At 40.9% G+C, this 12,493-nt stretch overlaps 1 protein-coding gene across 1 annotated transcript; it reads left to right on the top strand.

Annotated features, from left to right (window-relative positions):
- The first annotated feature begins 361 nt into the window (after positions 1-361).
- Pmm2 (phosphomannomutase) lies at positions 362-3,439 on the top strand. Its single transcript, XM_050188771.3, has one exon. The coding sequence runs from the start codon at positions 582-584 to the stop codon at positions 1,341-1,343; it is 762 nt and encodes a 253-aa protein (XP_050044728.1). The 5' UTR covers positions 362-581; the 3' UTR covers positions 1,344-3,439.
- Positions 3,440-12,493: the final 9,054 nt, after the last annotated feature.

The raw sequence follows: 12,493 nt of genomic DNA, 5'->3' as shown, positions 1-12,493 counted from the left end.
ATCATGCCATTGGTCATGCTGCGAACTGGGAACGACAACGGATAACCGCCTTGAGCACTCAGTATGCTCAGCATAACCCAGCCTACGCAACAACACAAACACACACACACGAAAGAACGGACAATGAGGGCGGTTTGTGTAATGAAAGCAGGAGCGGTTTAAAACGTCTTTTTCGAATGCCCTGGTTATCGACATGCGTGTTACACGAAAGAAAACATGGGATTTCTCGCTTCGTGCTTGAAATCCATATTCTCGAGAGCTGGGAAAACTTGATACACGTTGTGTGACAGATGCCAAGTTCGTTCTTTATTCTATGCAGATGCTGCCTACGTGCTGACGGTGCCATAGAATAAAGAACAAGTGCACATGCACGCGAGCCGGCTGTAAGCCGCAGCTCAAGTCGAGTCGGTTTCGCAGCGGCGCATTTGACGTGGCCAGCAGTACTATCGTACTATTGCCTACTGCAACCTTTGCTCAAGTGCTGACGGTACGCGGTTTTCTGTGTGCGCTTCGCGTCTTCCTCAATGCGCCGTGAGGAACTGTATTAATATTGATTTAGCTGTAGCATCAACTCACGTAGAATGGCTAAGCTGCTGGGAACAGTGTTTCTCTTTGATGTGGACGGAACATTGACTAAGAGCAGGCAAGTGATCACCAACGAAATGTCCGAGTTTCTCCAAAGACTGAAGCGTGATGTCGCCGTCGCTCTTGTCGGTGGTTCGGACCTGGTGAAGATAGAAGAGCAAATGGGAGGTCCAGGTGCCGTAGCCGAGTTTGAATACGTGTTTTCGGAAAACGGCTTGGTCGCCCACAGGAACGGTAAACTGATCGGCAAGCAGAGCCTGCTTAACTTCATGGGAGAGGAGAAGCTGCAGAAACTGATAAACTTCTGCCTCCGCTACGTGGCCGACTTGACTTTGCCCCAGAAGCGCGGAACTTTCGTCGAGTTTCGATCGGGCATGCTCAATGTGTCGCCAATTGGCCGCAATTGCAGCCTCAGCGAACGAAATGCCTTCGAAATGTACGACAAAGAACATGGCATCAGAACGAAATTCGTGAAGGCTTTGCGAGAAAACTTTGCCGATTACAACCTGCAGTACTCCATCGGAGGACAGATCAGCTTCGACGTTTTCCCGCGCGGTTGGGACAAGACTTATTGCCTTGACCAACTTGTTCGAGATGGCTACAAGGTTATACACTTCTTTGGCGATAAAACCGACGAGGGTGGTAATGACTATGAAATTTACGAAGACCCCAGGACCGTGGGACACTCTGTGAAATCTCCAGAAGACACCATGGTGGAAGTAGAGAAAACACTGTCATCTATGAAGACGTCGGCGTAGGCATTAAGGCGCTGCGTGTTTCAGGCTGAAAAAGAGAAAATTAATTTTTGTCGTGACAGACTTCAGGAGAAACGCTGTGATTGCATTTTAATTCCATGTTGCACTGCTAGCTAACAATTTCAAACCAGCCTAATTAATAGCATTTTGTTACTCGTATGTTATAACCCTGCAATTGTATGTTTATTATAACCCTCAGCGCTCGACCTGTCCTTTCTTTACTTGCCCTCCTAAGTCTTTATTTTCCCTTTGGCACAACAATGTATTCTTTTGATTCAGGGATCGATGTTCTTTTCCAAATAAAGTTCTGTGAAGTGTGCAATGATACATAACTGCTACCATTGCGTTTTCACGTTTGTTGAATGCAAAAACTCGCCACTCTGGTCGGCTATGTAGCGTCTGCCGTGTGATTGCTAATTTACGCTTGCAAAGCAAAAAATAATTATAGCATAAACTGCTTCAATATATATATATCTATATATATATATATGTTTGTGTGTGTGTGTCTTTATGAAAGGCCGCCGTTCCTGCGACCCGGTCGACGGAGTGGAAAGGGGGGGTAAGCGTTATAGTGCCCTGGTCGTTCGAACGCTTAGGGCCCAAAAGCGTTAGGTTCACCCAAATAGACGCTAAATAATGGTTTGGCTTGGCTCCGTATATTATTTTTAAATAGGTGGCGCTAAAGCGATGAACGCTACGAGAGCCCTGAATCGGTGCTTCCGTTCTGCCCGTGCGGTCTTCGCCTGTGTCCGTGGCTGTAGAGAAGTGATTGTAGCTGTTTGATGTCGTTCAATGTGAGAGCTTGTGGCGAAGTGATTGAGTATGGCCGTAGTGGTTCTGCCCATGTAGTGTTTTGCGGACTTCACCTGTGCCTGTGACTGATCGTGTTGCTCAATAGCTTTGTGGAAAGCGACGTGGCTTGTGTGGATGTCATCGCAGCTTTTGCCAGCTCCTGGGTGGCCCCTGTGCCATTTATTGATGGCGTTGCCCAGTAGCTTTGTGGAAGTTGATGTACCTTGTGTGGATTTCGTTGCCGCTTATGACTGCCTTAATTATAGGTGGTCACGCTGCCTTTTGAAGCGCGTCCGAGCGCGAGAAACTTCACCGATTTTTTTGTAAACAACGTGGACGTCTCGAAATGTTAGCTAGAAATCAACTAGCAGCAAGCCAAGTTTGTATTTTGTGGTTTTTCGAGCTTATGCTCATGCGAGCAGCAGAAGAACAAAAGGTCCGTTACATATGTCAGTTCCATAAAATCAGCTTTGCCGCAATAGTCATGATATGCGGTGAAGCATACGTAATGTATTGCGGTAAAGTATATAAGAAGGTAGGCAGGGACCACTGCGTTACTGGGGCGATTTTCTTGTATTATGGTCATGGCCGTGCACGAACAAGGAAAAATCACGGTCGATGCGCATGGCACAAACCTTGCCAAAGCTTCAATTGAAAAAAAAAAAAAAAAAGAAAACGAATTGGAGTGGGTGATGCCAAAAACAAAGCCTTGACTTTTGTATTATCAAAGCAGTTCCGAGAATAGTCAATCATATTCCAAGCTCCTGCATTATTTGATTGCTTAAAGTATATGCATATATTGTGCACCAGCCTTAGCACCAATTCTAATGTACTTTAATGATGGAAGTTTAATAACACGTGGCAAATATATAATTTGTGCTGTATGGTGTTGTGCTGTTTATAAGCTGCTGCTTTCATGTGGTAATGTGTACATTGGCTGGAAGAGTTGATGCATCCTCCTTATAGAACTCAGTGAAAGGTGAACCACCTGTCAAGCCATCATTGTTCTTGCGGTTGTACACCAGATTTCACAAACATGGGGATAGTTGTGATATAGAAAGAGTAGCTAAGGTTTAACATATCCACATGCATGCACAGGAGTGCGGGAGTCGACCATCTATCTCTCTAACTCAGGTTGAATGTGCATACTTGAGTAACGTGCAACGCTTGTTTGGTGTCAGGTTTCTTTTATTGTTAGCCTAGTTTGTGTGTTTCTCCCATTTGTAGGTTTTAGTGTGTGTTGCTGTGTATGTATATAATTGCTTCCAGAGTGGCTTTCTTGTTGCTAATAAATTTAGAGAAGGCAGCGTTCTTCATTTTGTGCATCCGACAGCAAGTGAGCATGTTTCAAAGGATGTTGGATTTTGTTGCCATAAGCAGCAAAAAGGCATAAGCATATAGACTGCTTGCTGGAGGTACTCTTTATAGCATTAAGGATATTATCATGCTGATAACTCTGTGCACAATAATTAGAAAGATCACATCATGTCTGATATGTCTTCTTGCCACCATGAAATCTTGTCAGATGCATAACACGGGACATACACCACAGATCTTGGCCAACCATTCTCATTTGTGGTCTCGAGCTCCTACCATTGAGCAGACTGGTCCAAGAGACAAAACATGCAACTTTTATCTGATTAAATGTAGTGCATGTTGCACAAAATTAGATGTCAGGTGTTATTGTTGACACAGATACATATCTGTGAGCCTCATAAACTAACGTCAAAAGAAAGAGAGTAATACCCATGAAATGCACTCTTGGTAGGATGGCAGGACCATTCTCTTGCAGAGTTAAATAACAACCATGCAGCAGTATCATGATATCAAGCTGAACAATAATTCACTCCAAGAATAGGTTTCTTCATGCAACATTGAACTGATAGTCTTGAAATACAATACCCATTGCTAACAGAAGGCCTTCCAAATTATGCATGACAGGAGGGCATAATTTAGGAAGCAAGAATGAAAACGGAGCCGGTTAACTATGAAAGTTGTGAATGCAACTCTGGAGAAGTTACAAAAATGAACCAAATGGAATAGTTTAAAAGTAAGTGGTTTAGAGACAAAAGGCCATTTTATTCCATGCCAGAAAAGCAAGCAGAGGTTGAAATGCTTTCCACATACATACCTTCAAGGTGCATGTACAGGGTCTGTCCTGAGAGTAATGTCAGTAAGGCGATTAAAAATCATTTATTGTGTTTGTTGTTACAAAAAGTTTAAAAATCTTCACATACTCTCCTTTTGCGTCAATACATCGGCTTCAGTGAGACTTCCAGCTCTCAAATGCGTTGCGGTAGTACTCCTCCAGAATGGCCTTTAATGCTGTGGTGCTAGCTGCTTTGATCATGTCCACTGTCCCAAAATGATTGCCTTTCAGGGGTGTTTTGAGTCATGGAAACATAAAAAAGTCGGGGGGGGGGAGCCAAGCCTGGGCTGTACGGGGGCTGGGGGATCGTTGGAACCCCTGCTTTAACCAGGTGGTCGGTGACGATGAAGGCACTGTGGGCCAGCACATTATCGTGGTGCAACTTCCAGTTGTGTGAAATGTCCAGCCGGATATGTTGAACCCTGCGTTTCAGTCTTTCGAGGACATCCACATAAAATTTGGAGTTCACAGTGGTTCCAGGTTCTTCAAACTCATGATGAACCAGTCCGTGGATGTAAAAAAAAAAAAAAAAAACGATGAGCATGATCTCGATCTTTGATTTGCTCATCCTGGCTTTCTTCTGGGGAGGGGACGAGTGTGTGTGCCACTCAGATGATTGCCTTTTGGTCTCCAGGTCATATTCAAATACCCAAGTCTCGTCTTCTGTAATGACGTTGTCCAAAAATTTTTGCTCACGTTTGCGCACATGTTGAGATTTACTTGGCACGTTTCCACGCGGCGTGAGTTTTCGTTGTCAGTGAGCACTTTTGGAACCATTTTTGTGCACGCCTTCAGCATGCCGATATCGTTTGTAATAATTTCATGAACTTGAGTTTTCGGAACGTTTAACATGTCGGCCAGTAAACGAACACTTAATCATTGGTCTGAGTTCAACAGTTCCCTCGCTCGTGTCACATTGTCAGTCGTAGCGGTCGTGGATGGCCATCCAGCGCAGTCCTTCTCGTCGCCCTCTTCCCGGCCTTCCAAAAGGCCTTGTGCCACCGAAACACTTGCCAATCTGACAGGGCATGTTCTTTATAAGCAATCTTGAGCATAGTAACAGTTTCCGCAGCGGTATTGCCAAGTTTCACACAAAACTTGATTGCAAATCTTTGTTCTAATGAGCGCTGCATTTTCACTTGCACAAGAATAAAAAACAGCTCTCACGGACAGGCCCGTCCAACACTCTCCAATGTTCGGAGCACACTGAGTGACGAACCGCTGCTTAGCTGGATTCCGTCACTACTAGTTTCAACCAGTTAGACCGCTCTGACATACAGTCACATCACAATAAATTTACTGACATTACTTTCAGGACAGACCCTTTTTAGATATAAATGTTGGGAACCTGGATGGAGGTGAGGGACATGTACAGTAAAAACAAGATGTATAAGGTAAAAAATTAATTCTTTTAGTCAGAAATTGGTCAGTGGTGTCTGGCTTCTCTTGATCCCTGGCCCTGGTTGGTGAATACAAAGTATATATATATATATATATATATATATATATATATATATATATATATATATATATATATATATATATATATATATATATATATATATATATATATATATATATATATATATATATATATATATATATATAATTGTGTACAATCAAGCATAGAATCATTGCCTTCTACCTGTGCTAACGTATGGGGCAGAAACTTGGAGGTTTCTTGGAGACAAAAAAGGACATTGTGTTGTCATGTTGGAAAGCACTTTTCCGGAGGAGGGTGTGTCAGCCACTGACATAAATTTTAATGAAATTTATACCAATATAGCTGACATAAAATGTTGAGCTGTCACGAAGTTGAATCAGTTTGGTTTGACAACAGTCTCAAATGATGTTAAGGTGGAAAAAGGTCTTCTTTTATGCGCCTTCTTCAGTGCAAAACACACAAGCTTAGGGAATCCATTTCAGAACCATTGTGTCGGAATATAAATCATGGCTTCATGTTTCAGAATTTCTGCAGACACACCTTGACAGGCTGGGAATCAACGACCAATTCCTTGCTGCCAGCTCTCAGACTGTTGTACACTTCCTGCAGGAGCATAATCTGGGAAAATGGGCAGGCTTTAGTATATATGCAGAAGTTTTATACAATTCTTTGCCGCAGGTGCGTCTCTTGTAGTTTGTTAAGGACTGCATACACAATCAAACAGGTTTGCTGGAATTTGCTAAAGGTGTAAAATTCTTGTCGCAAGCTTTCTGGAGCTTCTTGATTTCTATTTAAGGTCAATTTTGGTCTAGTGGGAAGGTAAAATATGTGTCCAGAATGCTGGCATCTGCATAGGTTCTGGTGTTGCACCAGTGCTCAGTAATATTTTAAGTTATGTTGACCAGAAAATAATCAAAACCTGAGTGGGCTTGCTCTTAAAATTTTCAGATACGTGGATGATTATTTGTTTTTCATGAGCAAATGATAACTTTCGCAGAGCTGTCATCGAAGTACTGAAGCTATTTAGAGAACAATAGCAAGGTTTCAACTTCACTTTAGAAGTTCCAGAAAAAATATGTGCTGCAACTTCTTATATCAGGCTTACTTTTATGTGGGATCACGTATGCTGGGGATATCAGTCGAGAACTTCTAAACCCCTTCTTGATTATAGGTCTAGCCATTCAAAACTTATTAAGTACAGTATTGCCACTCACACAATTAGAGATGCCCCAACCAAGAGCTATCCTCACCTTATCCTTGAAAGTGTAAGGAATCTGGTGACAAGGCTTAATGAGGCAGGTTATTCAGTTTCAGTGGCTTTTTTATATTGAAACACATTAATTAAGGAACTTAAGGTGCAACCAGGGTGGAAGAAGCTTAAGGAGCAAGAGCGGAACAAAGTTGCCATTATCCCCTCTATTAATTGTCGCACAGGCAGAAAAAGGTGGCTTCTAAGTTCCAGGAGAGGATTGGGTTTTCATTTAAATATAAACTGAAGGGAATATCTGAAGCAATAAACAAGCACATTCTTCACAACAGGTGTCTGAGCAGGGAGGACTGCAAAGTGAAATATAGCATATAATTTTTCTCTTGCACACAAAATGTTGTTTATTTGATTCCTTTTTCTTGAAGCCTACAAAATATATATCAGTCAGACTGGAAGGTGCTTAAACATTCGACTAAGGAAGTACCATAGTTTCTTTAAGGGTTTTTCCGCATCCACACCTTTCTGTGCATTGTTGCAGCATTGGGCGTCATCCAGTTATTGAAAGTACTATTCTGCTGTTCACACACGTGTGAAAAGCTCTCATATGAATTAATGGAGGCTTATCACATTAGAAAGAAAAGCTCACTAAGTGTTAGCCAGCCATCCATCTCGCTGCAAGATAGCGAGGTTGCCGTGTTAGATCTTAAGTAAAGCCACTGAGTTGCATTGTGCCTTAGTAATTGTTTTTTTACATTGATTAATCAGCCGTGACATGTGTGTTGCCGTCAAAACATGTGCATTCGGTGATGTGAAGGTTGTTTTGGTATGTATCTGCATATGCTAGGGGGCCGGGTGTTGGTCACGTGATGTGTGTTATATATTGGTTGTTTTCTTTCAATAAACTTCATTTGATAGTGCTGTATCCTGTCCCGTTCTATTACTTTTGTCGGCATCTGTCATGCAGTAGCTGCCATGAAGCTTCAACAACTTGCCCAATTTTCTATCGTATTTTCTATCGTATGGAGCATTAGAGTTACGGAATGGGTGCCATGGTGTATGTGTGTGTGTGTGTGTGTGTGTGTGTGTGTGTGCGTACGTGTGTGTGTGTGTAAAGGTAGAAGGTGGTAAGGTGGGGTGGTAAAAGTAAAATGAAGAGATTTTCACATCATGACTAGTCTTTTTAACACATTTACCTACAAAATTAAACACTCTGTTCTTATTAAGCACCGTGTACTTAGGTATTCATATTACTAATAATCTTCCAATGCAAATGCATATCAACTTTTTGAGTAATGCTAATAACTGAACACATGGCTTTTTCTGCTGCAAGTTTTCTTGGACTCCTGCTTCCCTTAAGCTTATACTGTATAATATGCTTGTAAGATCAAAGCTGGAGTATGCTTCATCAATCCGGGATATACCTACAAAAAACACAACTCTCATATTTAGTTGAAGCCATGCAAAACCAACCTGTACATTTTATTGTAGCTGCTTATTCCCATACCGCAAGCATATCAACAATTAAAGGTTGCCTTGATTGGCTAGGCAACAAGAAAACTTACCTGTTTATTTCACAAATTCTCAATTCAAACATGCTTTTATTACCTCCTTGTAGCTCATTGATATATATATGTGTGCGTGTGTGTGCGTGTGTGTGTTCTGAGGCTGCCTTTTACAGGAATAGTAAAGATTGGTTTGGCAAGTTGGCACTTGTACCTTGAGGTTGTAGTTCATTCTCAATGAGATACAAGGAGGTAATAACATATGTTTCAATTGAGAATTTGTGAAATAAATGGGTAAGTTTTTTTGTTGACAAGCCTGGCCAATCAAGGCAAGCTTTAATTGTTGATAAGCTTACGGTTTGGGAATAAGCAGCTGCAATAAAATTTACAGGTTGGTTTTGTATGGCTTCAACTAAATATGAGAGTTGTGTTTTTTGTAGGTATATCCCGGATTGATGAAGCATACTCCAGTTTTTTGATCTTGCAAGCATATTATACAGTATAAGTTTAAGGGAAGCAGGAGTCCAAGAAAAATTGCAGCACAAAAAGCCATGTGTTCAGTTATTAGCATTAGCCAAAAAGTTGATATGCATTTACACTGAAAGATCACTAGAAAACAAATCTGATAGGGCAACCTAATAAAAATTATATCAGTTTTTTTCTATTGCATTATGAAACAATACAACTGATACACTGATAAAATTACTTTTAGTTCTATTCTGGACGTATCTGTGCTATTCTGCTTGTACAAGTCTACTAGTGTATTCTTTTTATTAGTGTAATAGTGTATTCATATTAGTTTGCCAGATCTATAGTCTATCAGTATCTGTGTGTTGTATAGGTGTAATGTGCTTCAAGGAGAAGCAAGCTTCCTCATTTGCCCAAAAAATGAGTCAGAAATAATGCATTTATATTATCACAAAAGACAATACATATAAATCAACTATTAAGCCCAGGATTCAGAAAGGAAAGATTGTTGGAACAAATATACACCATACAACAGCTTAAAAAGAATAAAAATGTGATCATGTTTAAAAGAGAAAAGATGTTTCAATTGGTTCACAACAAAGTTTAGCCTCTTTAAACAGGAGGTTATTGGCAATCAAGCCACCGAATTGGTTCACACGTACACCACGAAGATTATCAGACTTCACAATCTGGAAAGCTAGTGAATGGAAGTGGTGGGTTCTTCATTATTCATTACCATGCCTTCATAGCTTTTTGCTGGATAAGTATGTCAGACATTCCAGTTTGCTTGTGGAGGGTGTCTATATACTTCTACTAGACACCGTCACTTCAGATGACCATAATGAGATCATCTGATCTTCTCTCGGAGTTTGTTGTGAGAGCACAGTCTTTGTATGGATTGGGTGCAATGGCATAGAATGTACACGAAATCCTGCATCTTCCTAAAAGTGCGGCTAAACTAGGACCTCATTGGTCGCATTGTTCATTTGTATTTGAAGGCGGAAATGAACTTCTTGTGAAATTGGTCAGTGGAGCTAATGATGTTCCTTTACAAATATTGGAATGTTATGTACTTGCTTGTAAGTTACAGGCAGCTAAAGCTAGTTTAAATCTTTCACCAGAAGCAGTGAGTTTTTTTGGTGCGCAGGAGAGGGGAGCTGATCAGCAGACAGTTTCGTTAGGTACTGGAAAGCTGTGCCTGAACTTGGATGAAAGTGAAAAACAGGCTGTAGTCCACAACCATGGCTGTGACTCAACAAGTGTCACTGAATATTACCGAATGGTCGTCAACCAACAAACATTCCACTCTCTCCAGTACACTTGAACTATAAAGACTAAAAACAGTGCATTTGTCAGCTTCTCAGGTGCATTTTCTCTCATTTGTAGAATTCTTACTGGAGCGAATTCTTGTATAATTCTGAAATGCAAGAAACTATTTCCTGTTGAAATTCTCCATGCAAAGCACCTTTCAGTCTGCGTCAGGAGAGAGGAGCCACTAGTTTACGTAACACCCAGCGAAGTTATGCGCCTTTATGTGTTTATAGAAATAGACAACAATATTTTTGAATGGACAATACGAAACCTTTAAGAAAGAGACTAATTCCCGTGCTCAAGACATGGTAACGATGAACAGTATGTCTTCAGCCATGGTACATGAATGTCTGGTAATAACAGGTTATAGCTTTAAAAAACAGCAGTTGGTAACAAAGCACCATGCTTTATGGCATTCTGTAATAATCAGCTTTTTGATGTTTGAATATATTAAACAAGCCAGAGCCATCAAAATTCTGGAGTGTTTATTTTTTCTTGCGATAGCTTCCTGTTTTCCTAATGAACCAGCTAGCCCAATTTGCCACTCTTCATTATTGTACGCTTGTTAATTAAGTGCTTGGGAATTGCATGGTCTGCATGTTGGCAGTAGTGACGCAGCTGCTGATGAACAGTTGCAGTAGCCAAAACATGACAATATTTTACAGGACTTATGCACAGTTTCAGGTCGGTGTCCTTGCATGTAGCGAAGGGCCCTACTTAACCACGTGACTGCCTTGAGTGGGTGATCACAGTGAACAAACAGTGCTTCACTAGCAGATGGTGAAGAGGTAAAGCTTCTCAGTCTGTATGCAGAGGCATGGAAAGCAGCTGAATGTTAAGTGAGCAGTTATGCTACTTGATACAACAGCATCATTTTCACACCATGCATCTGTCTTCCTCACTTTTCTCCTTTGACTCAATGTAGCTGGTGCAAGTTTATCCGTTAACTGTGGCGGCATGACTAAGACACTATCTTTTTTCTGAATGAAACAAGCAAACTGTGAAATTTTATTTTAACAGTGTATTACGGTTTGAATCAAAGACTCCAAACACTATACATGAAGCCTGTTCTGATAGTCTTCTTTGCTGTCACGTGCTGAAGGCTACACAGGTTAAACTACTTTTACACATTTCGACGTGCGGTGGTTGAACTAGCACCCAGTGAAGAATTGTGTCTTCTGATTTTGCAATATGTTCACTGATGTTTAGGTGTTTTTGTTCATGAATGTGTGGTTTTAAAAATGGTAAATCCATGCTCTTACTTGAATAAGTTCTCAGATCTGTACTCACTTTTGCTTAAATAATATTGCTGTATTGTCATGTTCTGATATATTGCTGTAGATCTTGTACCAATAGCGATGCTTGTCCTGTTTCCTTGCTTCTTGTCAGTGTGCCATGCCAGTTTGTTCTTTTTGCTCAAGCTCACTTGTGTTCTGTCACATATCACAACACTTTTGGGATGAATGCAAAAGTGCATAGTCTAGAGAAAATAGCTTCATATGAAGTTGTAATATTATAAAAGCATGTGCCAATTAGACCTGGTGTTCTATACAGCATCTGTGAGCACAAATGGGCATGGTGAAGTTGGTACTTCAGTCTGTGTTGTTCCTCTTATGTGTTTGTTTAAATGTGGCTGAAGTTGCTTGCTTATTCTTTAGATAATGGAGTGTAAAATAAACCCTAGTCATGTTTGTAGTCATGTTGCTTGTGTCTTGTCCTTGTTCCTTTGTGGATGGATGCATTAGCGTTGTCATAATTTTCAAATCAAGTATGCACCAACTAGCCCAGAAAGTAGCTTTAATGAAATCACGTTGCTAGTGTCTAATTTATGGCATTCACAAACTCAGCCTGACATGTTAGAGCTACAGTTAGTATCCACAGTCTTGAAAGTGCTTTGTTTTGCTTTTGTAAATAAACTTTATTACAACAGTAGGAAGATACCTATGAAGAAAGGAGCCAGACAAGTAGACACAATCTCTGCAATGCTATTCACTGCGTGCTTGGAAGAAGTATTCAAGCTATTAAACTGGGAAGGTTTAGGAGTAGGGATCGACGGCGAACACCTCAGCAACATTCGGTTTGCCGATGACATTATTCTATTCAGCAACACTGCGGACGAGTTACAACAAATGATTGAGGACCTTAACAGGGAGAGTGTAAGAGTGGGGCTGAAGATTAATATGCAGAAGACAAAGATAATGATAAATAACCGGGCAAAGGAACAAGAATTCCAGATTGCTAGTCAGCCTCTAGAGTCTGTGAAGGTGTACGTCTACCCAG

Source organism: Dermacentor andersoni, chromosome 2 (assembly GCF_023375885.2).
Source record: "Dermacentor andersoni chromosome 2, qqDerAnde1_hic_scaffold, whole genome shotgun sequence".
Classification (NCBI taxonomy): Eukaryota; Metazoa; Arthropoda; class Arachnida; order Ixodida; family Ixodidae; genus Dermacentor; species Dermacentor andersoni.
The sequence above is the reverse complement of the archived record's forward strand: the minus strand, read 5'-3'. Positions and strand labels throughout refer to the sequence as shown.

Bases quoted from the DNA above. Each gene is read 5' to 3' on its own strand.
- Pmm2 (XM_050188771.3), top strand. From the start codon at position 582: ATGGCTAAGCTGCTGGGAACAGTGTTTCTCTTTGATGTGGACGGAACA.